At 54.3% G+C, this 27,995-nt stretch overlaps 5 protein-coding genes across 5 annotated transcripts; 1 reads left to right on the top strand and 4 right to left on the bottom strand.

Moving 5' to 3' along the window:
- Positions 1 to 36: 36 nt before the first annotated feature.
- J7T55_007105 (uncharacterized protein) lies at positions 37 to 4,601 on the top strand (the record flags this gene model as incomplete). The annotated part of the gene is made up of 9 exons (XM_053134155.1): positions 37 to 1,092; positions 1,153 to 1,259; positions 1,358 to 1,512; positions 1,598 to 1,644; positions 1,695 to 3,161; positions 3,232 to 3,699; positions 3,770 to 3,901; positions 3,975 to 4,131; positions 4,237 to 4,601. 9 exons carry the CDS (start codon positions 37 to 39, stop codon positions 4,599 to 4,601), a joined length of 3,954 nt encoding a protein of 1,317 aa, XP_052988056.1.
- A 1,084-nt stretch (positions 4,602 to 5,685) lies between these two features.
- Positions 5,686 to 7,544, bottom strand: J7T55_007104 (uncharacterized protein; the record flags this gene model as incomplete). Its single annotated transcript, XM_053134154.1, has 2 exons — positions 5,686 to 7,287; positions 7,422 to 7,544. 2 exons carry the CDS (start codon positions 7,542 to 7,544, stop codon positions 5,686 to 5,688), a joined length of 1,725 nt encoding a protein of 574 aa, XP_052988055.1.
- A 1,384-nt stretch (positions 7,545 to 8,928) lies between these two features.
- On the bottom strand, positions 8,929 to 10,799 carry J7T55_007103 (uncharacterized protein; the record flags this gene model as incomplete). Its single annotated transcript, XM_053134153.1, has 3 exons — positions 8,929 to 9,092; positions 9,251 to 9,584; positions 9,663 to 10,799. The coding sequence occupies 3 exons, from the start codon at positions 10,797 to 10,799 to the stop codon at positions 8,929 to 8,931; spliced, it is 1,635 nt and encodes a 544-aa protein (XP_052988054.1).
- Positions 10,800 to 16,087: 5,288 nt separating this feature from the next.
- Positions 16,088 to 17,960, bottom strand: J7T55_007102 (uncharacterized protein; the record flags this gene model as incomplete). The annotated part of the gene is made up of 6 exons (XM_053134151.1): positions 16,088 to 16,411; positions 16,480 to 16,799; positions 16,892 to 17,122; positions 17,193 to 17,380; positions 17,450 to 17,619; positions 17,685 to 17,960. 6 exons carry the CDS (start codon positions 17,958 to 17,960, stop codon positions 16,088 to 16,090), a joined length of 1,509 nt encoding a protein of 502 aa, XP_052988053.1.
- Positions 17,961 to 23,069: 5,109 nt separating this feature from the next.
- Positions 23,070 to 27,682, bottom strand: J7T55_007101 (vacuolar protein sorting targeting protein pep1; the record flags this gene model as incomplete). The annotated part of the gene is made up of 2 exons (XM_053134150.1): positions 23,070 to 23,760; positions 23,826 to 27,682. 2 exons carry the CDS (start codon positions 27,680 to 27,682, stop codon positions 23,070 to 23,072), a joined length of 4,548 nt encoding a protein of 1,515 aa, XP_052988052.1.
- Between the last annotated feature and the right edge of the window lie 313 nt (positions 27,683 to 27,995).

Raw genomic sequence — 27,995 nt, 5'->3', positions numbered from 1 at the left:
CAATGGATTCAGCGCCGTCCAGGCTCATGAGACATCATGTCTACTCAACCATCTCTGTCACCGGCGGAAAGCGACTCTGCAATTTACGCGACTGCGCGAGAGTCTCTGGTGAGACTGCTTTCAGCAAACGACTTGCAAAGCTCTTGTCTATCGGTCGAGCCTCATGACTTGCGGGATATACGCGACTTACGATGTCATTTCTTTGGCTGCCTCGGTATCAACAGGCGGCTTCAAGTACTGGCCAATGCCGCGGATCCTATTTGGGCACAGGCCGAGGCGCTGGAAATCAAAGATACCGAGCCTGTCCAGAAGAACAACTCGAAAACCCCGCCTATTGGCTCCATAGACCCGGATGAGTACCAGCCAAGTATGAGATATGTTACGGCTCTAAGTTTACAAGCTGAATTGAAGCGAATATCGGTTCTACGCAGAACCCCAGCACTCAGGGGGCTGGTCCGCGAGGTTCAGCGAAGTCTTGTCGCATGGAGAGAGGAGAACAGAAAGAATATCGACGATGTTGAGAGACTCAGGATCGATACGACTCACTTCCGCCTGATGCTACCCCCCGAGACCCCTAGAAGCCCGCGCCAACCAGGAACTCGACGTGCCGTAGCTAGCCCATCTCAAGATCCAGGTCCTCCGATCACCAGAGAACGGCGTCGCACAACGAATTTGACCCAAGGCAGCCTCACTGAGCACGACGACTTCTCGCGAATGCTGAAGAAGATAGTCGACGAAGAGCGCGAGAAGAACAACGAAGATATGCCAGAGGACGACCCCATGACGTGCTATGAACTCAAAAGGGACATCAAAGCTCAATTAATTCTACTTGAACGCCCGAAGCCCTCGGACTCGAGAACAATACCAATCATGGGTAATGTAATGGAGCCAGATTGGGAAGATGTAGGCGACGAAATCTTCAAAGGTCGATTTCCAGACCAGCAGGTGTCCATGTTTCACCTCTTGGATGGGGCACTGAAGGGGGGCCAATTTAATAGAGGCAAGTTCGAAAGAACTCCCAAGAAGACTCTAGAGGATGAACTCTGCCCTCGGAAGTTGAGATACTACCACATTCCAGTCAATAATATGCTGGTAAGTCGAATTTTACTTTTAATATTGGATACCCGACAACACGGTTTGCGTATTGAAAAGGAAGAGTTGGCTTCTTCAGATGGAATGTATGGCTTGTACTATGAACAAGCAGTGCTCCAGGCCCCTCTTCACACTCCCCGCGAGCGATCATATTCTGGCGCACGATCGTGAGACTAACATTCCTTCACAGTGGGCTGAGGTACGAAGATCCAATCACTCCTGAATAAGGTCATGCTGGCAGTGTGGAGGTCTAATTCGGTCTCAGCAAGCAATTGCGAGCTACTTCAATGAGCCTCACCCTGATCCAGGTCAAGATTTCGACCCCTCAACCAAAATGGTCTTGCGAGACGACTGCTGGAGAGGTCAAGAACATGGAAACGAGCCACACTCGATGGTTCACAACCGCCATCTGCGTCCCATGTGCGAGAAGATATCGACAGGTAAATCTGCTTTCCTGTCTTAGACGCTCCGAAGATCATAGACACGGTGCTCACCTTGCCACCAGATCCCGACGATGCTTACCACAAGGGAGAGAGCAGCCTCGTCCTATTTGTGAGTCAGACAGTTGATTCTCTCTAATCGCCTTTTAACAAGCCATTTAGATGCCTTTCCTACACTGGGAGACGGACAGGAGACGAGATCAGGCTGCAAACCTGATTGAACGGCTTGCAGATGAGCACGAATTGGACCTGAGAGAAACGGCCCACATGTGGAAGGAGATTCGGAAAGACAATCGAAAGGGTCTCCTCAAATTATCCCCGCCCGTTCCTGTCCCGAAAAGTTCAGAGTACAAGGAGCCAAACTATTATAAGACACGAGGCGAGGACAGAGACCAGATACTGCAAGCCCTTGCAAAGATATTGTGGGAGAAAATACGAAAAGACAGCACTAGGCCAATGCCCTCAGGTTTGCCACACACATTGTGGCAGAGGATTCGGGACGAGGCTTTCGAAGATGCCTTAATCAGGGCTTTGAAGAATGCTTTGTTGGAGAAGGCACGTGCTCAGGAAATCCCTCAAATACTGCAGAAGTTCATCTCGAACCCAGGCGTTGATGAAAAGGAGCAACCGGTATATGACTGGGACAACACTTTCTGGAGGATCAAGGAGGCTGGGAAAGGCTATCCCACACCGCACGCTCTGGAGGACATATTCTGGGAAGAGATTAAGAAGGCCAGGAAAATAGCTGACACCAGAAGAGGATTGAAAGTTGAAAGTGACGAAGACGCGGGAGAAGTTCAAGGCGAGAACGTGGTCGTCTACCAATCGCACAGTGCGTTCCCAGGCAAGGATGGGTCATCAAGAAAGATCTTCCAGTCCCCCACGACTATATTCAAGGGGGTCAAGGTCGACGAATATGGATTCCCTCGACCAAAGAACAGACTCGCCAAAGTATTGATCAAGGCCGCAAGGCTTTACGAACAAATGATGACGTACCCTGACCAAAGGATCATGGAGAAGGACCTCTTCTCCGATCCACCGCTTCACCCGCGTCGGACATTGGACCAGGCATATTTTTGGAGGTTACGGACCACACGTAACCGAGATCGGGACCAAGTCGTCTATCGGCACACCAATGCGGAATTCGCACACAAGTATCGACCGCAAGATACAACCCATACAGGCTCTAGGAAACCGATGTCATCCACGAATAGCAAAAGTCGCCCTGCCAGTGACCAATCCGACACAACAGAGGCAGAGAACTGGCAGTGGAGTCGACATGGCCAGTTTGAAGACGAATACGGGTGCGCACAGTGCGACGCAGACATCCGCAAAGTATCAAGAGCAGTCATGGTCGATCAGTTGTGGATGTGGGTATTAGATAAAGACACAATCCTCACATGCTTTCCTCAGAGGTACGGGATGTCCTACAAGGACGACTCGGGTGTACACCAGTCAATCCGAACGAGGGTCAAAACCCGCAGCAACCCAGACAATCACGTCCGATCTATATTCGATCTTGCGCTGATCATCCTGGACGAGTGCTTCAACACCTTCTTCAACAGAACCCGAACAGCCGACAAGCGGCCGCAAGTCATTGACATGTTCTCCGAGAGCATTGGCCGAGTCGTATGTCACCTTTGATTCTAGCCTTACGACAAGATACGAGAAACTAATGCTATGCCAGACTCACAAACAGGCCGTTGCCTTTAGACACCTGTGGAGCCTCTCGGAGCGCCTCACAGCATTCTACCAAATCGGAGTCGAGGAAAAGGTCGACCCAGCCATTTACCAATCTGGAGTAGAAGACGAGGTCGACCCAAGAATCATGCTTGCCCTGCTCAACGTGACCCCGGAGGCAGAGCTGCAGCGCGAGATCCGCGACATAATTGACGAGCTGAACATCATGCTCCATATCGTGGGGCAGCAACAGGAGGTGATTAAGCGGTTCGTCAGGTTCGCTGAGGAGATCCTTAGGTCAACTAAATCGAACCCCACGAAGTCTCTGGGGCAGGCTGTGTCCGCTACGCCGGTTGACGTGCTGAGCATCGTGAACGATCAGATCAACTCGTTCGAGACCCGCAAGGTGGACCTACTCTCCGAAGTTGAGAACCGAATCAAGGAGCTCGAAGGACTAAAGGCCAGCGCGCTGAGCACTGCGGAGAACGTGAGCAGTTCATTTCATCCTTTCTCCCCTGCAAAACCAATCGACCTCACTTGGACTGATCGTGATATAGGTAAATGACCTCCTAAGCCTGAAGCAGCAGCAAGCTAGTGTTGTGCAAGCCTATGAGGCTATGAAGCAAGGGGAGGAGACGGTGAGCCAGGGAAAGGCTATCATGGTCTTCACGGTCATGACCATCCTCTTCGTATGATTGCCGCCCCCTCATTTCCCCTCTCCTCACATGAATCCCAAGCTGATGAATATCTCTGCCACAATAGCTGCCATTGTCGTTCATGAGCAGCCTCTTCGGCATGAATGCTGTGGAGCTTACGGGCTCAGACCCGTCCCCAGACGCAAGCGACTCGTCGCGGCCGGTGCCCGACGAGATCGTGTCCTTCTGGCCGATCACCTTCAAGAGGCAGATCCTGATCATGTGTACGCTTTCCAACCCAATGCTGCACGGCCACCCGTCTAGAGAATGATTTCGTCTTTTTTTTTTTTTCAATTACCAGGCTAACACACGACTTCTCACACCTCTAGTCACCGTCTCCTTCGGAGCCGTCCTAGCAGTGATCATCCCAGCCTTCAGCCCCTTCGCCCGCGCCGCCATCGGCTCCGCCCTGCGCTACGCGGCCGCCCGGAGCATCACCGTAGTGCCACTGTACCGGTTCTGGCTGGGCCGCGGGTGGAGCAGCAGGCGGCTGCGGGCCAGGACGGGCGCCGCCGTGCGGGACCTGAAGCACGCGGTGCGCGAGGCCGTGAAGCGCCAGCGGCTGGAGGAGTCCGAGGTCCGCGACGGCGTGAGGGCGGCCCCGGGGACAGGGGCCGCGGCAGTTGAGGGCGTGCCTGGGGCTAGGTCGCGGCAGAGATGGGCTCCGTCGCGAGGGAAGGGAGATGCTGTGTAGGGTGTGGATGTGTTTGGCGAATCGGAGGTGCTGGGTCCTATAGTACATTCCCCTTCGGGATAAAACCTCATGTAGGACAATATCCTTACGGCATGACCTTGTCGTAGGGCAATCTCGCATACGATAAACTTCTATATAATAACCTACTGTAACATAAACCTTTCCCGGTGGGTTGCTACCCTTCTGGTGCCGGAGTTCTTGAACCGTGTGTCTGTGGGAATGGGTGAGATGAGATGCATAGACAGCCGGAGGATTGATTTTCCCAACGGGCGGCTCTGGGTTGCAGCACGCTTTGACGCTTGTCACATTGTGTTCTGGCCTGATGTGTGCGCCGATCAGCCTGACGCCCGTGAGCGCCAAGGCAATGCTATGTGTACACTGCAGCCCCGGTGAGTTGCAGTGCTGTGCAGAGGTGCCGAAGATTGTCGGATACCTTGGGCCGGCTCGAGCTTGATCCGGATTCATGGCCGTGGCCTGGATGCCACGTCGTACAATCCTGGGAGAGAAACACGAAAAGTAAGCATCACGAGCGAGACCACCGTCAAGATCGAATGAATGCGCACTTTGACACAGGGGAAAATCTCGAAACGCATCGATGACTATGTTACTGGCAATACTCAGCACTTGAGTGTTGCGTAGTAGGCTACAAATAGATACAAAACAAGGCAAGGCTCCTTTCGCTCCACACACACAAAAAGAAAGTAAACCATTTAATATGAGCGAACTGCGCCTCTCCCGATCCCATTTGATTTGACCCAGAAACTCCCTGCCAAGATATGATGATGATGCCTTTAGGATAATGATAACGAACGAATGTGCTTGCTAATGTGCCATGGTGAATGGTGATTCGTGACCCACGGGGGCCAGCTTATGCGCAACATCCCTTCCTTCCCTCTTTTAGCCGGAAACATCCCCAGTTTGAGCCTGCAGCTTCATTCGATCCGGCTATGTCCTGGGATCGAAGCCATTGTATGTGATGAGACAGGTGGGAACATGCCATCACTCAGGATGGTTTTAAGTCCCTCGAGCACTGAGACCGAGGGTAAATGTGCCCCAGGTCAGGACACCGCAGGCGAAGAGTCCACTAAGCCCTCCTAACGCGGTTGAAGATCCTCTTCATGAAACCCTTGTCGCCGCCGGCTGCCGCCTCAGGGCTCCAGTGATCAGTCCCCGTCAGGATAGCCTCGATGCTCTCCTTGGGTGTCCGGCCCTGGGACATGTAGGTTGGGCCCTGCTGCTGCTGCGGCGGCGACAGGTACTCCGGCGCCTGCTCGTCGCCCCTCGCCCCATTGGACTGCTGACTCTGCCTTCCCGCGGGCGGCTGGTACGCCGCCTGCTGCGCGGCCTGCCATCCGTAGATCTGCTCATCGTCCGCCCTCAGGTCAGGCCTCGTCAGTGTCATCCGCAGGGTCATCTCACGCGAGTTGGCCGGGATCTGCGCGTACGCGTCGTTCGGCTCCCGCGCTACCTGGCCGCCCCGCTGGGCTGCTTTGTGGAGCGGGTCGGTCGAGATCCTTGTAGGGCGGTGGTGGCCAGGGGGAGGCGTCAAGCCGCCCAGGTGGGGCGTCCTGGGCGAGTCTGGGTCTGAGATGCTGCTAGCGTCGTCGTCGTCGTCATCACTCAGGTCCTCGTCGTCGCCGTCGTCCAGAAAAGACCTCATGTGGTCGGCTGAGTCGTCTTTCAGCTGCAGCCGTGACTGGCGCTTCCTGACCACAGAACGTCGGGTTGAAAGGGTGGAGGGTGCCTGCACGGAGTCTGTTGCCGGAAATCCGAATTCAATAGCCTCGTCGAACTTTTGTGGGGACGCCAGGTACACTCGGAGCTTTAGCCGCGCCTCGGGATCTTGGTAGTGGGCCGCGCCAGGGTCTATGCCTGTAAGAGATTCCGACCGTACGTGCTGCCTCGGGTTTATGAGTGACAGCGTGCGAGATAACCGTTGAGTATGTTGTGTAGCAATTGGCTGCTGCTGTTGGTGTTGTGGAAGGGTTGTGTTGTTGGACGGAGACGTTGGTGCTGTGTAACTGTCCCTTGTATCCGACTGGCTGCCAGATCCCGTTGGCATGCCAAAGGGCCGTTTGGAGATTGACAGGTGTCGCCTGAATGATGGCCGCCTGCTTTTGGTCGCATGTGGCAGCTCCTCCCGCAGGTTCGCGTGGTAGTCATCCAGGAAGAGTCGGAGGTCCAGGTCCTCCTCCTCATCAAGCCACCGGAAGCTCTCATACAGGCTCTCTCTCGCAGGATCCTCCCTGCTGGCGGCCTGGGACTGAGCCATTGCGTCTGTCAGTGAATCGAAACTTCCACGCCTGGTTGACAGCGTGCTCGTGGAACAGTCAATTTCAGGAGTTGGCGTCAGGGTCAGGTTGCTGGTCTTGTGGCGAAGCTTGTAAATTGCCTCGTCCGCAGCGTCGAGTATGACACTAGCACGCAAGTGCTTGACCAGCTCGCACTGTTCCTGCCGCGACAGTTGCGTCTTTCTGAGCTTTTCTGGATGATTTATAAACCAGGAAGAGTCTGACACAGCCGTGGTCAGAGAGTCGCGGATGGCGAAGGGATCTGGAGTGCTGCGTTTGGAGATGTGTTTCCGGCGCTTATTCTTGTGGGAAGTGATGTCGTCGTAATGGTTATAGATATCGTCCACGTCGGTGGATTCTTGTGCAAATCGCAGACGTTCCAGTGTAGAGAAGTACTGGAGTAGGAGAGTTGTATGTTAGTCTCAAGTAGATACGTGTGGTATCATCCGAGGGCAGAACATGGACAGGGTGGGAACGACACAACACAAGAGGAACGCAAGGCGAGGAATATAAAAAGACGAAAAGGCACAGGATGCTGTTGACGCCTTGGGGACATGGCGCACGACTCGTGCGGGCGGGTGAAGTCTGGTAGCTCGACCAGGAACGGAGGGGCAGCGGACAGGAACAGCGGGCCAGAGCTTCGCTTGCGCATGCCTCGAGTGGGACGGTACTATCGAGCATGCAAGCATGCAGGCATGCAGGCATGCAGGAGCACTGCATGGGAACAGGGATGTGTACGGGGCACCCGGCGAAGCCCAAGCGCTCTCACTTCTGCACTTGCTATACGCGAACGAGAAGGGCGAAGTGGCCCATCCTGCACCTGCACTGGCGAGTCGAGGAAAGGGCCCACCGGTCTCCCAATTGGTGACGACAAACACGAGCTTCTGAATTCTCAAAAAGGCTCTGCCTAGGCTCTGTCTGTCTGCACTGCAGGACAGCGCATGGCATGTCGTAGCATGGGGTATGGCAAGTTCCGCTGTCCATCCATCCATCCACTGCTGCGAAACCAGCTAGGCATGCAACGAGGGGCGGAAGCGGAGCGCGAGCTCCTCGTAGCCGGAGAATGTGGACAGGACTTTTGCAGCCTCGGAGTGAAGGCGGATGAATACAGAAAACGCAGGAATGTCATGCCGTGCATGTGTAATGGTGATGGTGGTGGTGATATGAGGGCTGACAAACAGACAGGACAAAGCAAGCACACACAGCTCGGGGGCTCGGCTCACCACTTTTTGCGACTGGCTCGAGCTTGGTTGGCCCAGGAATGGCTGAACCCTATTGATCCTCGAGGACGCGTGCGCAGGAGGTGTGGGTGGGTGCGTGGACAATGGTGATTGAGTGTGTGTGTAAGTGTAAGACGGCAATATATAAGAAACGCACCTCTTGGGCAGAGACGATCAGGTTCGATCGAAAGCACAGACGAGGGGAGGAATGAGGGGGAAAGGAAACAAAAATTCAAAAATCAAAAGATAAGACGACATTCCCCCAAACCAAAAATCCGGGGTTGACGAGGGCAGGACGAGACGAGGCAAATAACCGAGAGTTCATGCGGTGGGATGGAATAGGAAAACGTGCTGAAGAGCTCTGGCGATCATGGACGAGTTGGGCGCCTGTCGCAATTGGGTTTTCTGTTGGATCCCTTCCCGATTCAGGCACACTGGCAAGGAAGGCTCAGGGACCCCCAGAAATCAAGAGCCAGGGCCCTCTGCGCCTCTGCAACCAACGGCTTCCATCATCTGGTTTCTCCTTTCTTTTTTCGGAACCGATGGAGAAGCCCTTCGTCATAGCTAAGGGACCCCGACCCACACAATCAGGGGAGTCGAGAGGGCGAGGCAGAGGAAAATAGAGGCACTACTGGGCTTGGGACGCGGCCGGAAGGTGGAATCGAGAGCAAGGCTGCTTCAGAAAAACCGCCGAGTTTCTCTCATCCGCCCCAATATCGTGACCCAAGCCTGTAGCTCGATTGCGCACAGGCTCAGATGGGGCCTTGCACCCGTCTGTTGGGTTCAATGGTCGCTAGCACCTAGGCCTGGAAAGCCCTAGTCTTCCCCGTCCTCAAACGCCGAATGACCGCCATACCCGGGGCCTTGCCTCGCCGTCAGGGGATCTTCCGCGCGTTCCTGGTGCTTAGCCTCCTCCCGCCCTATTTCCACCGAGTTCCGTAGTATCAGTGCAGATGCCGTGTTCATTTGCCTGTGCTGCGCTGTGCTATGCTTTATCGTGACCCGTCAAACACACACACACACACACATACACACATTCGCACGAATCCCGTCACTTGCCGGAACTGGAATCTCGTATGCCATTTCCCGCCCCTGAAATATGCAGCTGACTGAGAAAGTGGCTGCATGCATATAGGACAGGGCATATGTGTATCCATGCCGTGCCATTGGGCCGCCCAGGTGACGGGTTGATAAACAATCATGCGGCGCGACTTCGCTGACTTCCAATTGGGTGCACGTCTCCTTGAAACCAATGCCTGCTTAGGAGGGGGGATAACGGGCAACAATAGGAGTGGTTGTGCAGGGAAAGGAAAGCCAATGAAGACCGGAATGCTCGCCTCGGAACACTGGAATGTTGGCCCGCGAAGGAAAAAAAACACAAGGGCTGGCTGAACGTGCTGACGCGATGGAAGGGCCTCAACATCCGGCGGCTGAAAATGGGGCTCCATGGCGACGCCTCCCGCGCCGCTCAGCTGGAATAGGGCAGGGTAGAGGAAAGGTGAGAAACGACAGGACCCATGTAATAATCTTTTAGTTTTCAACCAACATACCTTTCGCTGTATCGCCAAGGGGAGCGCCTCGAATTCCTCGCGCGTCAGTGGTGGTGGACCGCCGCCTTCCGATGCGTTGGCCGGCTCCTTCGCATCCTTCAAGCCATTGGGCGTCCCGGAAGCAGACCGCGGCGGTGTCGTCCTGCCCTCGTGGACCTCGACCGCCGTGCCGTCGTCACTGATTCGCTTCCCAACGCTGCCCGAGTCAAGGCCGCCGTCGGCCAGCTTCCCCACAAGGACGTCATCCTGCTGCTGCTGGTGCTTCCTGCCCCAGAATCCGGTGAAAGGGTTCGACGAGCGCGCGAGGTTCTTCGGTGCCGATCGGGGTCTCAGGTGGTGCTGCTGATGCGCGTGGTGAGGAGCCGCTGCGATCCCCCCGTTGGAGGACGCCCACGTCGAGGACAGGAAGGCCGACCCCTCGCCGCTGTCGCCGAGCCCTGACAGCTCGGGCATCGTCTTGGGAGGCATGGAGCGGTATGTGATGTGGCGCGGTTCTCGAGTGCGGCGCGGCAAGGTCGGAGAGCCCTCAGGGCTCTCTGGCGAGGCGTCGAAGAAGGCCTCAAACGAGAACGGGCGGCGTTCCGTGGGCGGTTGGCAGTCGAGAAAGGTCGAGGTGGTGGATGGTGAACTCGATAAAGGGGATTCCGTTCCGCTTAAGTCTGCCCCTAAGTCGTCCCCGCCCTCGTCCTCTGAGAACTCCAGATGGGCCCACCGGCGGTCCCGGAGGTCGTAAAGCTCGCTGTCTGTCTCTGGTATCTGGAGAATGTTCGCCTCGTAGCACTCAATCTGGGTCGCGTGCTTTAGCCGGAGTCTGGCGAGGTCCTGGAAAGAATGCAGTCGGTTCAGGCCCTCGTGGAAGACGCCGCTGTTGATGGAAGAAGGGGATAGTAATGGCGGGTCAAGGCCAGAGCTTAGATTTGGATATGGCAAGTCTTTTGATTCTCCGACGACCAGGAACTCATCACACCCTAAATCCTCCACGGTACCGGGAAACGACCTCGTAGAGTCGAGGCTGGTACGTGATGTGGCATCCGTTGGAACCCCAGATTGGACAATACCCGTGCCGACTACTTCCACGACCCCTTGCACCGCGCGTGCAGTGAGCGGCTCGGGATCTTCGAAAGAGAGGCTGCCCATTTCGCTAGCTGGGAACTGGGCTTGCAGGGGGGCTGGTTCGCTACTTTGCCTAGCTCAGTGATAATTTGGTTGAGGGTTGCAATTTGCCCAAGCTGCAGGCCCTCAAGTGGGTTGGCCGGCTCCACCTGCGAGTTGGCAGCTGCATGTGATGGCTTGTTGCGACCCCGAACCTGCAAGGTACATCCATCCAAGGGACTGCTTTCTGCTCTCGACGCCGGGTGAAAAAGGAAAAATAAAAAGAAGACGCACGTTCAGAGGTGAGTCTGTGTTGTTGGCCGGCCTGCGAAACGCTCTCTTGTTTCCTGCCTGAGAGGTTCCGGCTATCGTGAGGTCAGTAGCTATATGAGACTCAAACGTGTGCGAGCTCATCTGCTGCCATGTCAAACATGTTCTAACGGGCAGCCAAGCAGTATATAAATCGGGACGCCAGAGAAACAGCCGACGCTCAGACTCGGCGCCTGCGGTTACAACTGTTAGAGCCCTTGCTTCGTCCCAAGATCCTGCCCCTGTAGACAGCGATTCGACTGGACAGTCCCAGCAGCATGAAAGCTTGCCAATCACTGCCGGCCGACCTTTGGAGCTTCTCTGGCCGCGGGCACCCTGCCAACCGACGCGGCCTCCGCTGTCAAGTCTGCCACAGAACCGGAGGAGCCTTCCTACCACAGATCGTCGCGTTCCTGTGGCTTCTCGTTTGCTATCATCAGGCGCGGAACAAGTTTCTCTAGCGCTACGCCACCCCAAGAAAATCCTACTCGCGTTCAGCAAGCCACTTCTAAATCGTATGAGGCCTCGGCCCCAGTTGCCATGGCTGCTTAGAAGTTTGCTGCGAGGAGACGTCCAGGCTCGTCCAAAGTCCGTATCACACTTCACACCAAGAAAGGTCTCTCTGCCTCATACTCCGCTCCGGGAGCTTGGCCATTGGCCGCTTGTAGGGAACCTGGGGCTTGCACAGGATCAACCGTTTCACAACTTGTGCTCTGCTGTGTCACCGCAGCATAAGCACACCTCCCGAGGCGCACGGATCTGCTTCTTTCATCTCGTCTAGACTATCCCGTACAACTGCTGTGTCCGACGCCGTGTTCTCGACTGCGGCCGCACTCATGGCCGCATCAAGAACATGTGGCCCCCCGTGCACCCGTGATTGAAAAGAAAAAGAAACAAAAGAAAACACGCCAATGAACTGAGCACGCACGGGCGTGCCAGGCCAGTCATGCACCGCACCAGAAGAGATGCCTGCGCCGAGGAGGGGATATAGCCCCCCTTGTCGCTGCTATAGCCGCCTATGCACAACATTCTCGATCGGCGCGCGATGCACAAAGTTTAGAGCCACGGAATCTCGCATTTTGGCAGATCGCACAGCAACGACGCTGAAGAATGGGCGATGTCGGTAATGGGACAAGACCAGCGTAGTGGAGTAGCAACACTGATGGCGCGCCCCAGTTGGTCGATCGCGCGCACTTTTTGGATTGGCCCAGGACCAGCGCACTAGTCACCACGGCGACGTCGCTGCTGCACTTCCCGTCACCTCTCAGCTCCCCCAAACGGCGAATGGCAACGGAGATTCTCTGCTCGGAGCCTCGGAGCTTGCCCAAGGGGCCCCGCCCAGGAGCGCTAAGCACGATGTGATGGAGCCTCAATCTGCTGGGTACTGGGTTCGGGCGATGAGGTGGCATGGGGAGAGAAGGCTGCTCCAAGGGAAAGTCGTGCAGGTAGACAGACGGCATCTGCCGTGCCCCAGTCCCAGTGGTCAGTCCAGCACCCACCCGGCTGAGAGAGACTGACTCTAGGCACGCGTGAAAAAGGTCCCCTCGTGCTGAGGGTGCTGCACGCAATACGTAGGCGCCGCAGCTGTGGGGAGGAGGGGCCCTGGGCCGTCCGGCGTCTCGCTGGCAGTGCATGGAGGACAAGAGTGGGCACGCTGCGGTGGTGGGCACTCAAGCCTCGTGCGGCACGACGTGACCGAATCGTCAGTGTCGCCCCCCGACTATTGAATCTGGTACCGTCCCGTCCTGCTAGACGGTCCATGGGCAGGCATTGGCGGAGATGGGCTAGTGTCTGATAAGCCCACGAACATTCTATTGATGTTCCGAGGCACGAGTAGTGGCGATGGAACAACCTGGTTCACGTAAAACTGTCCACGTGTCCGGGCACTATGGTTGATTGTTCTCGAATGATGTTCTCGTCTCGGGAGCGCACGTGGTGACTGACAGCCACGTCCCTGCAAAGAGTTTCCAGTTCCTGCATTGTTCTTTGTTCCAGTTCCAGACCAGCGACATGCCTGGATGCTTGCCGGATGCTCGCTGGTGGAAACAAAGACCAGCCCCGCCAATGTGCGACACCTTAGTCAAGCCAGCTTCACGCTATCAGCAGCAGGCTCCTGGGTGTGTATGCACACTGTCTCAAGTGTCAGAAACCCGAGGGCCTCGAGAAAAAGATGTGTCGAAGATTGACTCGGTGTTAGCGAAGGCTGCCAGAGCCAAGATCGATTGACACAATAGGCAAAGCCGAGTCCTGCCGTAGTGCTAACGCCATGCACGAGTCGCGTGCCCGCGAGGAGCAGCCTCATGTTGCTCATGGCTCCGCACCACCGCACATCTTGCTTTCGCTGTCTTGCTCATCCGGTCGTAGATCAGCCCAAGGATCCTGGGAAAAGAAAACTATGAGAATTGACAAAGACTATTGCCCTTGAATCTGGGGTTGCACATGTGTTCGTATTGTGACGTATAGGATGCAAATTCCGGACTCCTGGGACCGGCCTTCTCCACAACGGTGGAAATTAAAATCGATGTCGCGCATGCTTTTGATCTCCCCCAGCTGATAGCTGATAGAAGGGGTCCGGAAAGACTGAACCCCAACACCAACAAGCTCGAACGCTGGTCGCACGGCTGCCTGCAGGGCCTTGGCTTCTATGAAGCGGTGTGAATTGTTGTCGAACAAAGTCTGTTACAGGACCCTGAGTGCAAACGTCCTCCATGGCTACGTCGCATGCGAAACCATCGGAGAATTTCCACCTGGGAGCCATCTTGTTGAACCAGGCACCTGAGACGTCGCTTGGGCTGCTACCGCAGCCATCGTGACCTGTCATATTTTGGGCTGCCTGCCACGTCTTGAAGGGTGCAGAGTATCAATTCACTCGTCGTCAGGGGTTGCTGGGCCTGTCCCGTGCGTGGTTTGCTGCTCAGTGTGAGAATCCTCAGCCGCTGTCGGTCTTCGAACCGACGGTTGGGACCATCGCATCCTACTACGGAGATCCGGCCCGAGAGCAAGAGCGTCTCCGTTGAGTTGGCGTCAACCTTTTTCCAGGGTGTCCTCAGCTTAGATCTCAGCCGGAAAGCGCAGTTTCCTGTCGCATTGGAAGGTCTAAATCCGTCCTGCGTGGAATCACAGGTGAGCCTGTTCCCACACTCACAGAAATAAGCTTAAATCTTGCGCGATAGTTTTGTACAATCGTAGCAATCGATGAGACAGTGTGCGGTTCGAAGCATCGCTGAAACATTCGAGTTTGTTCCACTGCCACAGCCAGTAATTTAACATCTGAGCTGGAGCTTCCGTAAGGCGGATCGATGTGGACCACTCATTCCTCTTGCTAGCTTTGCACATATGTCATTTTCTTTATGCTTCGAGAAAAACATGTATGTCAACTCTGTGCTTTCGTTGCTCTCTCTTCGCAGGGCACGCCTTGCGAACGAATGGGACAGGATGACAGATCGAAGCGGTAAGCTGTGACTTGCTATTTACTGCAGTCAAATCTGAGATAGGACACATCTTTACTTTGATTTCAATCAGGTAATACAACAAAAGCCCTCGTCGTGGTCTCGGCCGGCGTTGGTCTACGACATCGGAGGATTACCGATGTTTATATGCCGATCACCCTCGAGATTTTCAACGTTTCTTCTCTTGGCAGTTCTCCTTGAGGAATTCTGGTTCAAGATGTCCATCGTGATTTCATTTAGCAGAAACTGCGCTCAGCAACATCTGCAGGTCGACCGGCCTCCGCGATGGGCCGGCACGTCAGGATGAGACAGCAACGGGGGAGCCCCTCGACAACAAAGAAATAAATTGTCTTCGGATGAGCAGAAGTCCGTCCCTAGGCCAAATTTCCCAGCGACGTCCAACATATTGTCATTCATCGAGTGCCCATCCGGACAAGGCCGAGCAAGGAAGCCCCTTGGGAGAAGGTGTCGTGGACGAAGATGAACGAGATTGACCGCTGATGACGACTACAACAGTGAGACAGAGCCGAGAGACTTAAGGCCGTGACAGTATCCCCCCTATAATTCCCAATTACCTTGCGATATATATCCCAATGTTCGGAAGTTGGATGGACCCCATGGATCTCGGAATGGTTCCCAGCCGTGCGATCGGGGGACACGCGCAGGGCAGACACTGATCGCGAGCACACAGACGCAACGGCTGCCGGGCGATGTCTATTCTCGGTTTATACAGACCCATAATGCCAATTTTATATAGAGTGCAGGGACTCATGTCTTGTCCCTCCATCATGCCATTTTCATTTCCCCATGTCTTACCTTGGGATTGCGACCGCAACGGTGTCTCCGCCACAACCCAACTCTTGAGCTACCAGATAATAACGCATACAATCACTGGGGCACTGGTCCTCTCTCGCGTCACTCATACTGCGTCCGTCATCGGTCATGTGAGGAAGGGTTTTCACGATAAGGAGTGGCAGTTTTTTTTAAATAGCAATGGGGCCCCCGGGCGAGCTAGGGCAGCACGGACACTTTGGCGAGATTGCACGGGCAGGATCGATCATCGCCTGTTCAAGGGATCAATCCTGCGCAACATGGGGAAGATCAGCGGTTGATCTCATATATCTGATTCATTCTATGAAGGGCAGTTGAGCCTTCGCTCCCAAATCCATCCATCGCATGACAGCTGTCAATGTGCTAACAGACAGGGGCTCTGATTAGTCGGATTTGTAGCATCAGCCAATCATCTTACACCAATTTGCAGGGATGTGGCAGTCAAATCATCCGCCAGCGCGCTATCGTCAACCCTCAGAGTCGTAGTCTGCTGCTGCTTCACTGCCAGAAAGACTGTGTATATTTCAGATAATCACAAGAAATAAATTGTACAGAAGAACTCTAATCATGAAATAAATAGCTCAGTCTCTCAGTATTCCTTCATCACCTGGAGGTGGTTGTTGTAAAATCAATTGAACCAAGACAAGACAAAGATTGAGGGGCGATCAAAAGGGTGCTAGATACAATTTGAAATTCTCGTCAACTAGTTGCAAAATTCCCACAACAAAGAGGAGTTCCTCAACCTTAGTTATTGAGATCGACACGGGCATTGTGGCCGATTGGATCATGGTACTCAAACACTTCGGGCTTCTTCCTCCTCCAACTGTAAGCACCGGACGCAGTTGTGATGGCCGGTGATTTGAACTTCGACACTCCAGTCTCACGATCATAGGACTCGTACGTCGAGCCGATGCGCTTGCCGCCACCACCTGGGAGGTCGACGATGAATTGGGGCATGTTGAAGCCCGCGATAGTGCCCCGGATCTGGACCTCCAGGTCGAGCAGGGTCTGAAGCGGCGTGCGGAAGTGCTCGCTATTCTTAACCATGTCGCAAATGTAGACGTAATACTATGATAACAAAGTCAATAACTATGGGTCTAAAGAGAATAGGAACTACGAAGTCAGAGACTACTGACCGGCGTGACGTTGTTATCAGCGAGCTTCCTGATCAGGGTCGACATCGTCTGGTAGTCGTCGTTGATGCCCTTCAGCAGCACAGTCTGGTTCCGGACGGTCACATTGGCCGCGTTCAGCCTTTGTGCCGCGACCTCAGTGATCCATGAGAACTCGTTGGGGTGGTTGAAGTGTGTGTGCAAGGCCATGGCCTTGCCAGCATCTCTCGCCTTCTGCGAGACTTCGATGAGCGCGTCGGCCCAGTCGTCGGCCGTGTCAATGAACCGCATGGGTGCGACCGCCAGTCCTTTGGACGCGAAGCGGAAGCGGCGGATGTGGGGGACTGAAAGTTTAGTCAGTAAGTTGTGTGAACGCTCGCGGTGAACGGAGGGAGGATGCTTGGGAGGGGGGGGGGCTCTTGTTCGAATCACTCACTATTGATTAGACGGTCTCCGATCATGCGAATGTGCTCGGGGTGGATGTAGAACGAGTCGCCTCCTGAAATCACGATATCTTGTAGCTGCGGGTTGGCCTCGATGTAGGTGAAGATCTCGTCCCATCGAGTGCGTCCCGGCTTGTATGACTGCTTCGTCACACACTCAGTGTTGCCCCCAACTGCGCGTGCGCGGGTGCAGTAGGCGCAGTAAGTTGGGCAAACAGATACGGCTGTCGGTTGCGTAAGCTACAATAAGTATCTAGGCTAGAGTGTGATATAAGGAGAGGTTCATCTACTCACCGAGGAACAACGCCTTGTCCGGATATCTGTGGACCAGCCCATCAACGGGTTCATCTCCTTTCTCGTGCAAAGAATCCAATTCAAGTTTCGGGTGGTCCGGAAGGAGCAAAGATTTCATGGGGATAAACTGGCGGAAGATCGGGTCGTTCCTTGGATCCTCCCAGTTGATGCGGCTGAGGAGATATGGGCTAGGACATAATGTCAGCGTGGTTGTAAAGCCGAGAGGCCGGGGTTGGACTTGCGTAATGCGAATGGACATCGGAGCCGCCTTAGCACCATAATATATGTCCTCCATTAGCTGCTCTTTGGACTGGCTACCTGCACCGTCTGGGATCTCTTCTGGTAGCACTGAGTTCAGAAAGGCGTGAAGCCTATCCATACTGTCAATGCAATTTTTTATCTGTTTCTCATAGTTCAAATTAGATAGCTGTATTGAGAGACAGTCAAGATATCTATGCCGCGTGAAACCTAAACAAATGGGCCACCACTTACACTCCAGCGGTACGAAAGAAATTGCTCCTTGGACACATCTCTGTAGGCAGGAACATTGCGCCAGAATTCTTCACCCCAGGCTATAGCCGTCGAGACAGGGTGATGAGGCTTGAAGGAAGCTTTCTTGAGAGACTCGTGTGCTGGGTGCTCATCACCTGGGCGGGTAGTCTTGTCGGCGTGAGAGGCTAGGCCTCGCTGCTGAGGAAGTAGCAGCGGCCGACAGGGCAAGGATCTCTTGAGTGTCCTCGAGAGCATAATTCTGGTTGCCGTGAACATCTTACTGCTTCTTCTTGTGATCTTTGATGTTTGCCAGTATATATCTCAAGACACCTGGTATAGTCTATCAAGTTAGTGCCTTGTAATATGTGTGCAATCGGTCGTAAGTAGATGCTGTGCGCTGTACCAAAAATAATCTTGACTTCCGCAAATTCAAGTCGTCGGGCTCGTGTCTTGTTCAAGACTTGAAATGTACAGATCGCGAAATGCTCTTTGGGTGCACGAGAAAAGTGAACGATGCCTTGAAGAAGACGGAGAGGATATGGTGTTGTGCTTCGCAGCAAGAAGGGCCGAGACGACTGGAGAAGAGCTTTTCTGTCGGATCACGTCTTTCGGATGTGCAGGGTAGATATGGAAGGATCAATATGCTCGGTGCTAGTCTACCCAAGGGTCTGGCTTGGGAGGTAGAGGATCACGGAAGAGAAGGATTGTGAGGTCGTAGTGAGACGAAACCTGAAAGGTGGTCAGCAATACCCAGCGGACCGAATAGCAGACCCGGGAGTTCCAACTTAAGGCAAACTGAAGAAGCTGACGCAGCCTTTGAGCATAGATTTGTAAACCGAGGGGATATCAAAGCTGTGTTATTGACTCTGTGAATGGCGATACTCAGGGCAAGCTTCGACTTTCTGTGGAGCACGTGGAACATAGAGCTCAGAACATGATAAAAGAGAAATCATGGAAGGTCTGCTACTCGCAGTTACTTTATCAATGGGTGACTTGAGAGTACATCATGCTACTCGGGGCCTCTTTATATTCCTATCATCTCCCGGTGTCCATCACATGGACACTGTATCTAGCGCTCCAACATGCGGCAAACCCTCCCGACGGACCCAACAAGTAGCCCCCAGGATGACTCTTCAATGCCCACGAATAGATGCTATGGGTAGCACGGGGATGTTGCCCCCTTGGCCTGGTCAGGTTGATTTCAACAGGCTACCGGCATGTTGGGCCATGCCGTGCGGGACCCTTTTTGGGGGGAGATGGTGTGGGAGATGGCGCCTGGACAAGGCCCACGGCTCGTCTTGACGACGAAGAGGACAAATGAGAGACAAGAATCGCTGAAAAAACTTTTGCCAACTACATGATCATCCGCTGCGCAACCGTTGGTTTCGATGCTATAACTGGCTCCCTGCCGAGGTTGCATCGAAGTTGGCTACCTGCTGTATGAATCGGAGAATGCTCGCCATGTGCGCACCAGGTAAGAAAATCTCTCGACTGGTTCCTCTTCCTCTTCAGCTCTGCTGAATTGTCTCCACATCTGTGTTCCAGACTGTTTATTCGTAGGCTGGCGCGCTGCCTGATATCAAGCTTCTGCCTTGTGGCGGTGCTGTCTATGTTGGACATTGTATGGGCCTAGGCTGCACCGAGCCGCTGTGACGGTCGGTCTGCACCTTGTCGCGAGAACCCGCATCTGCTTGCCCCTTATATGGGTAGATGGTACGGTTCGAATTCATACACAGCCCATGCCATGCTATGCTGTCTCAACCGGTGGTCGTTATCTGAAACCTGCGACCTCACTGGAGCCGTCACCGGCTTTGGACGTGTCTCGGCCGCGCGCTACTTCAATTCTCCCTGATAATTCAGAGGAAAGCGGCGACAGTTGCTCTTCTTCGCTTATCGATGTTTCAGTCACCCCGTGCGACGTGGCAAAGTCACACAACCTCAAATCGCGGAGTCAAGGCCGGCCAATGATTCTATTACATATGTGTCCAGCATGAGCCTCAGCTTCGTTCATATTGGAGACAGTGCTCAAGATTCAAAAAGAAGATTCCCTTACGCCCGTAGCAATAATTCAACAGGAAAATGGAACATCACTGGCGTGTCGTCTGTGAATTTGAGGATGGAATTTTCGGAGCGGGAAATAACACTGTCATCTGATATCAGTCCAGACCTGCTCCTCCAGTCACACAAACCTCCATATCATGCAATAAGATCCTTATGAGGTTAAGTTCATCGAAGCTGAACTTGTCACGTTGTCTGAAAAAGTCGTGCCTCGACCTCAGGGCTGGGGCTCATGACTGCGGTGTAGCAGGTGCTATTTAGAGCACACCGAAGACGGCGACCAGTTGCCTTGCCTCGCACCGCATGTTTGCAGGCATCCATCCGTGAATCATACGACGATAATTCCAAATATTTGAGCCGACGTCAAGTCTCTCGTGCATTGACGGAATAAGTGCGGTGATAGGTAGCGCTCCAATCGAATCATAGACATGACGAGCCTAATGAGCCATCTCGATCATATCTGCGCTCGTTTTCCCGCTCATAGCAAAACACTTTTTAGCGAAACAATTTTCAAGCTTTTGGAGCAGTCTGTTTGTTCTCTGTGTGTACGCATGAATCTGAGTTGGTCCTTTTCGTGACCGTACCAACGACATCCTTCCTCAACCTCGAACTCGATAATGCTGACGGAGGGTTCAAAGAACCGGTGTTGATCGCACGACACTAGACTGGAGGATTAATGTCGAAGCTGCATCCACACTGAGAATCAGTCGACTCCAGAGAAGAGGAGAGAGGGCAGCTTGATGAAGCTCGGCCTGCATAGGCGAGGAGAGCTGCCGCCGGTCATCCGCATCGGGTGGGAGACTGTTGATCTATTTCTCGCCATCATGAGGATAGGTAAATTTCAAGTGAAAGGAAATGAAGGAGTTCGGGTTTTGGCGAATCAAGTCGTAGTGGTAGCAAGTTGCGTCACGTCTGCTTGCTTCCGGTTCATCCGCGGAGAGCAAGGCGCTCTGACCGTCAACCTGGTAACGGACAATCTGCAGTCGTGATTCGATGTTAGTACAATGCCTATACAGATTCTCTGCACAAAAATTGTTAGCTTGTGTATACTTTGCATAACTTAGTCCGCCTTGCTGCAACTCTAGTGGCCCTATTGTCAGGCATGACTCTCTACATGACAATTGTCACTTAGCGAGCCAACCCCGAGGACTGTCATCTTGTCCCAACAGATACAACAACAGTGAGACCCTGCAAAAGGCTTTGCATATCGTGATGATGCCTATTTGCTGCAACTCGTGCTCCACCGACCCAGCCCCTTGGGTCAAACGCTCGTTGGTCCTCAGCCCCGGACTATTTGACCATGGGGCCAATAGGTAGGGCTGTGACCAGGGTCACTGGGTTGCATGCATTGTTGACAATTCTCATGCACACTTAGTCACTATTCTTTCCAAAGCTCAGAGTCCCAAGGTACAAGAATAGCAAGGTCAAAAAGTCGGCTGGCCCGAGGCCGGCCCCCCCTTCCCAGCAACAACACAACCCCAACCGCGGGATGGAGTGCGACGGAACACCCGTAGGGCAGCGCCTAAGCGTGAGTCTGTTTCACGGAGCGGGCCGAAAGGCTCCATTTCAATGATGGCTTGTGCCGTTGTTGTGGGAGCAAGGGGAAATAAGTATGATTTCCCAACGTGAGGCTCTGCCAGGCAGACAACAGGCAGAAGCCGAGCAGATCAGACGTCAACACCACCCAGCAGCCAAGGCTTCTGGGCTGCACAGGCAGTGGCCGGTCCGATTGGGATGCGCTGTAAGCCAAAGCCGTCTGACACACGGCTGCACGGGATCACGGGCGCGCTTGTAGATGCATGGCATGGTGTCGCGTGTCACTAGGTTGCATATTGCATGCGTCTGCTATAGACACGGGTCGAGAAGAGTAGCAACACACCATTCGGTTGAGCCCCTCGCATTTTGACAGTGAGCAGTGAGCAGTGAACACGGAGTATTTTCGTGAAAAGATCGGTTCAACCTTCGGTCCCGAGTGATACACGGTCTGCGTGTGTATGCCAATCAATCCCGCCGGATCAAACCTTCCACGCTGCGTATCATGCCCCTATTCCTTGCAGTCAAGTGCCCACCCTACACTTTCGTGCTGTGTGCATGTGCGGTTCAAAATGAAGGCGCTGGGATATGCAATACGCTACCCAGCCTGCCGTGCGCGAAGAAATGACTTGTCCCTTACATGCGAGCAGCCAATCGATCAAAGGGTGGCTGCTCCGGGGTCTGGTGCGACGCCGGGAGCACCGTTCCGTCAAGCCCCATCGCGTGTCTCGGGCGCCTACGTGTTCCAAGGGTTCTTCCATCGCCAGTGTTTACTGACAAGCGGACGGCGTACCCGTGCTCCACAACCAGGAGGCAGGAAGCCATCACCATTGATGCCGAAGGAGCTGGTGCCGGGCCCCCTCACCTTCCGACGGTATTTTGAGCAGTCTTGGCCGCCTCTCGCAGGTCCGTGGCAGTCTCAAGATGACAAGTCGAAACGAGCGACAGCAGGGAGAAAGATCTTCCACCTCTGTGACGATGTAAGGTGTTGAAGACAACGGAACCGGTCAACATCAAGAGCCTATTTTAAAATGACAGCGGCTAAATGTGGCCCAGACCCACCGGGATGTTGCTCAGGTCGCACTTCCAGTATAACACTTAGCCAGTCATTGAGAGAGTTAGCCAGGAAGTTAGAGATGGAGTGATTGAGGAAGTCAAGAAGCCCAGGCGAGCCTCACATGGACAAGCAGGCAGGCCGGCCCGTCTATTCTCGGGCCCACACCACCCACCCCCGGACAGGGTCAGTTGTCGTGGCCAGGAATCGATACTCAAGGTAGACGGCAGCACAGCCTGTAGACAGCACAGGTCGCGAGCGTAAGTCGAGAGCGCAATGAGAGCAGCGGACGGCCGATGTAATTGCCTCCTTTGCTCACGACCTGTGCCCACACAACCAAAACTGAAAAGTGCCTCACCTCAACCGCAAACTCACTTGCTCAGCGCCAGAAGTCTATTCCATCTTCAAACACATCACACAGGTCATGGACATGATCAGACACACCTCGTCATCATCAAGATCAAGTGAGGTAGGCAAAGACGATAAACGCCCATTCATTGTCCCAACCTGTATCAGACGAAACACAACAAAACAGATAAATTTCCCCAGCGCCTTATGCCTAGACAGTGTTGCCCCCCCACGCTGCTCTTGAATCCTCCGTCCATTTCTACCCTCCGCCCATCACTCACACCGGCCCAGATACCCAACAACACCAAGATCCTCCCTTCCTCCGTTTCCGACTTCCCTTCTACCGGCCGACGAGCCGAGTGATTCGGCCTCGTCATCTATCTAAGCTGCCACTACACCTCCTCATCGCTGTCCTCCCCCAACAGCTCCCCCTCATCGTCATCGGCGTGGGCGTAGTCGCCCCTGCCGCGCGCGAAGCTGTCCCGCGTAGTGAACGGCCTTGTGCTGCCGCCGAAGCGCCCGCCGCCCCCGTTGAGGCTGCTCCAGCCACCGCCGCTGCCGTAGCGCCACCTGTCGACGGCCGCGACGCCCGCTCTCCAGACCGCCGCGGCGACGAGCGGGATAGCGCCTGCCACCGCCGCCGCGGCGCTGACCGCAATGACTGGGTACCGCACCCACGGCGAGTCTGAGTCGAAAGCGCCGCCGCCGAACCCAGCCGGCGACGTGTTGCTGTTCTCGCCCAGCCTGATCTGGCCAAACTTGTGGCTCCAGTTGTTGTATACGTACCAACCGGCCGCCGCGGCCACCGCGAAGGGGATCGTGATGGCAAAGAACAGCCCGACGCCCGAGATGCGGTGCTTCTCTGCATATTCCTGCTCCTTGCCTGGGCAGGGGTGCTCAGTAGCCTGCTTGTCATATTCTATGCCGTCTTGGCACGTTGACAGGGGGATCTTCCGGTAGCCTGTTGGCTCGAAGTATCCTGTTCTGGACGGGTCATCCTTGCACCACTGCACATGGTCCATAGGCTCGAGACCCTTGACCAGTTGGCATGAGCCGTGGTTATCGAGCTCGTAATTGTAGTCGCTATTGGTGACGTTAGTAATGATACTATGCATGCGATGCCAAGGTGTACGGTGCTAGTCACTAACCATTCATAGTCTTGGCGACTACAGGTGCAGTTCTGGACGTTGTAGACGTGCTGTATCCTGTACCCATTATAACACTTCTTGTCCGTCTTCTTGCGCATGTACTGCGTCACATGCCCAAAGAGGCAGTCGTTATCTTGGAGCGGGTGGCTGGGCGACCAGATGTGGTAGTCGGACTCCTCGGGGTCGTCCTTTTGCTCGCACGCCCGATCAGCCAAGCCCGTGAAGTCGATGGTCGTGGCGTGAGTATCATCGCCGTCTTCTGTCCAGACGATGAACTTTCGCGAGACGCCAGATGCTTGAGTAGTGAAGTCAGTGACCTTCCTCTCGCTCTCGGCAAAGTCATAGTCAGTCCAAGTTCTGCCCTCGTCCATTGTGTACGACACAGTCTTCGTCTTCTTGTCCAATGGGACCAGGACAACAATAGAGCCCTGATCCCCATACTGCCATAGCCAGCGACCCTTTTTCACTTGCTTCCAGCTGATGCCGGCGTCGGTGGTCATGTACGTGTCAGAATCATCAAGCTTGCCCAGGTACGGACCAACGTTACCCCAGCCAAACATGAGACCAACAGCTCCAGCAGATGAAAACGTCTTGCGGTGATCCCTGCGTTCGGTGTAACCATGAATGTGCAGGGCGCACTTCTCGTCACCCTTGCCACTGCATTCAAACTTCTTGTCCTCAGAATCCCTGTCAGGAGGCGGGAGGTATGCCCACTCGGCGCCATCGTTATGGCTGATCTGTGTGCGAAGCTTCTTTGGCTCGTTTTTCTTGTCCCGGTTTGCGTAAATATTGACCATCGTAACGCCCTCGAGGCCCAGCATCTTCTCAAAGTCCACAAAGTAATTCTTATTACAGTTGACGCCTGAGATGGACATGACGTAAGAGGTGCCGTTGGAGTTACTCTTCATGATATCTCCGTGTTCAACGTCATCTGATGTCTCAGTAGCGACAAACAGGTTCACAGCGTGAGTGGAGCTGTCTAGAACGGTATATGCGTGCTGGTGAGGAACCTCGAAGCCATACGGGAAGTGAGCCTCAGCATATGTCTCTCCATCAAGACTGGCCAAAGCCCGGAGCGTACTTTTCGTGGTGTTCTCGGTTGCCACGACGATGAACTCTGACATGGTCGCGAAGTCCTTGACATCATTTTGGAGTACCTTCTTGGTGTCGAAGAAGTCGTTGCTGCCACTAAGTATCCAGGGGTTGTTGGAAGTATCACTATCTTCCCGCTGCCTGTTTTTGCAGATGATCTGGTCGCTGTTGCGGAACCTAAATGAACTGGATCCGGTGAACTCACACCGGTCGACATACCGCATGATAGTCTTCCAGTTATCCCCACGGTCCTTGGAAAGTGAGGCTTCGTCGTAACAATTCTTCTCAGAAACACACTTTCGGCCGGTCCAGATGAGCCAATCCTTCTTGTCAGGGTGGAAAGAGAGTGGTGATTTCCGTGACTCCAAGTTGGGTTCCGTAGGCGCCTTGAATTCATCATAGGCGCTGCCTCTGTTGATCGTGTAGGTGACCTTTCCATCTGACTTGATGAAAAAGGCCACGTCCTTAAAGTAGGTGTGCAAAACAATCCCCCAATACTGACTGTTCAATGCCTCAGGCTGCTTCCAAGTCTTGCCGGCGTCATGGGTGATCATGATCTTACCATCGCCCCTGGCGATGATAGTTTCGTCGTCGGAAGAACTCGATTCGCCGCGGTCAAGATAATGCTTCTCGACATCTCTGGAATTTTTGAAGACATACTGTGACGCATCAACCTTGCCGCTGCCAGGCGCCTTGGGCGGCGACTGCGAGTCGCTGCACTTGCGCTCCACCGGGTCATCCTTCTGCTTGCCGGATGTCCTCTTGCAGGTATTTCCAGGGATCAAGCGCCATCCTGAAGAGCCTTTGAAGGTGTCGTCGGGGCCTGCATTCTTGCAAGCACCATCTGGTGCGATGACTGGACCGGCGGCTTTACACTCGCCGTCCTCTCTTCGAAAGTTGTAGTCGCATTCAAAGTCTTTATCGGTGCATTCACAGTCGTTCGTCTCGGACGTGACCAGGTGGAATTCCTGTTTCATAAAGCAGTCGGCATCCTTCTTTCTGCGCGTGTACTTCTGCGTATGGCCCATGAGACATGTAGGCTTGCCGTCTTTATCCACCCTGGCCGACCATTCCTCCATGTCCCCTTTCTCGCAAGTGCGTTCGTGCAGACCCTCAAAGTCGATAGCAATGACATGGTATTTGGGGTTCGATTCGTCGCCAGTCTGACCGGTGAGGATAAACTTGAGACTAGTCGAGTCAGGGGTCGTGGTGAGGATCCAGGGCTTGATCTCCAGACCTTCTGGAAACTTGGTGGTCCTCCAGTCCTTTCCGTGGTTTAGAGAATACTTGATCTCACCGACGTCGGGCTTGTCAGAGTCGCGGATCGCGACCAAAACGTTGCCTTGATCTCCAAACTCGAACTTGTGTAGCCCTTTCGGGCCCTCTAGCCAATGCATGCCGGCATCGTCGGAGATGTACAGATTCGCCTCCGAGGGAGATTTCAGGTATTCTCCAGCATTGCCATTGGCCATGACCAACCCAGGAGCTGGGCTTGAGAAGACTCGGCCGACATTGTTCATCTGTGTCACAGAGTGCAGATGTATCTTGTCGCCTGCGTCATGCGTCTGCACATAGTCGAACGTTCGTCCGTCGTCATGAGTGATCTCAGAGATGATCTTTTTCTCGGCCAAGAAGCTCTTTTCCACCTCTTCATAGTTGACCACCTTATTAACCAGAAATATTCCCTGTATACCGGCGATCTTCTCAAAGTCGACATTCCCCATCATGTTACGGTTGGTATGCTCGATGTTGCGGGTGAAGAACGTGCCGTTGGAGTTACTCGTGAACATGACACCCATCGGGTTGGATGGGCGCGTGGTCATGACATCAACCTGGATGCTGTAATTTGTGCTCTCCAACACGGTGTAAGCCTCTTGGTCGAGGCGATGGTCTGTAGGGAACATGGCGCGATGCCACTTAAGGGTGTCATCGGTGACGAACAAGGCCATCTCATCCGTGTTGAGAGAAGTAGTGGCAACCAGCAAGAACTTCTTCACCGCAGCAACGTTCACAATACCCTGGACGGGCCTGTTGGTGTCCAGGTTCGGCTCGAACTCCTGTATCACACCCTTCGCATCCTTGGCAGCGAAGTAGTTGTCCGAGATAAGCAAGCGATTGTCCTGTCTAAGGGGCGAGAAGGTGTCCCTCACGGCGCACAGGATGCGCTGCTTGTCCAGGTCCTCCTGGCCGGTTGTGAACAGATCCGAGGATTTTGCCCACCAACATCCGGCGGTGTTGCCGCGGAGAAACTTGGCATCGCTCTTGAAGCCATCTGTTGTGTACATTGTGATCTCGTCACAGAAGATGCTCTGGCAGTCCATGCCATTGAATATAATGCGATCGGGGTCGCTGGCGTGGAAGTTGAATACACTGGACCTGAATATGCTCATCTCGGCATCGGTAAAGAATGACTTCCAGGTCTTGCCCCGGTCGAGGGTCATGTAGTGGGTCATGCCCTCGGTCATGATGTAGGCACGCTCATTGCTGAACTCGTGCATGAAGAGGGCGACCGCTTTGCCCTCGGGGACATCGGCTACACGGTCCCATGTCTCACCACCGTTGGTGGACTGGTAGACATTCCGGTCGATGACGTCCTGGAACAGGATTATATCAGACTGGTCGAAGTATTGGAGTCTCTCGGGGAAGTGGGCGAATTGCTTGACGGCGATGGTGGGCTCGTCCTTGGCTTGGACGAGTAAATGTGGCGTCGTACAGAGGGAAGTCAGCAGCAAGGCGGCAGCCTTGGTAGCTCCCCAGGCCTTCATCGTGTCGGCCGGATCGTGGCGGTAATCATGAAGGAGGGAAGTGGAGAGGAAGGTCTGCCTGTCTGTCTATCGGGGTGAAGGAGGGTCCGAGCTGGAGAGTCGAAGCTGGACTGGACTGGTCGGAGGGCGTCGATGGAAGGGGGGAGAGGACCAGGTGCGCGGTCAGAAAGGCGAGTACAAATGGCAATGCGCGAGGGGGTTGGCGATAACGATTAAGTATGGACAGTGCAAGAAATGATGAAGTGTCGTCGAAGGCTGATCGGGTCCTGTCAGTCAATGGATGGGTTTGCTTATGCTAGATAGATAGAGGCCA

This window comes from Diaporthe amygdali, assembly GCF_026229845.1.
Source record: "Diaporthe amygdali strain CAA958 chromosome Unknown NODE_42_length_345209_cov_65_521073, whole genome shotgun sequence".
In the NCBI taxonomy this organism is placed as follows: domain Eukaryota; kingdom Fungi; phylum Ascomycota; class Sordariomycetes; order Diaporthales; family Diaporthaceae; genus Diaporthe; species Diaporthe amygdali.
This window is presented reverse-complemented; position numbering and strand designations above follow the sequence as displayed.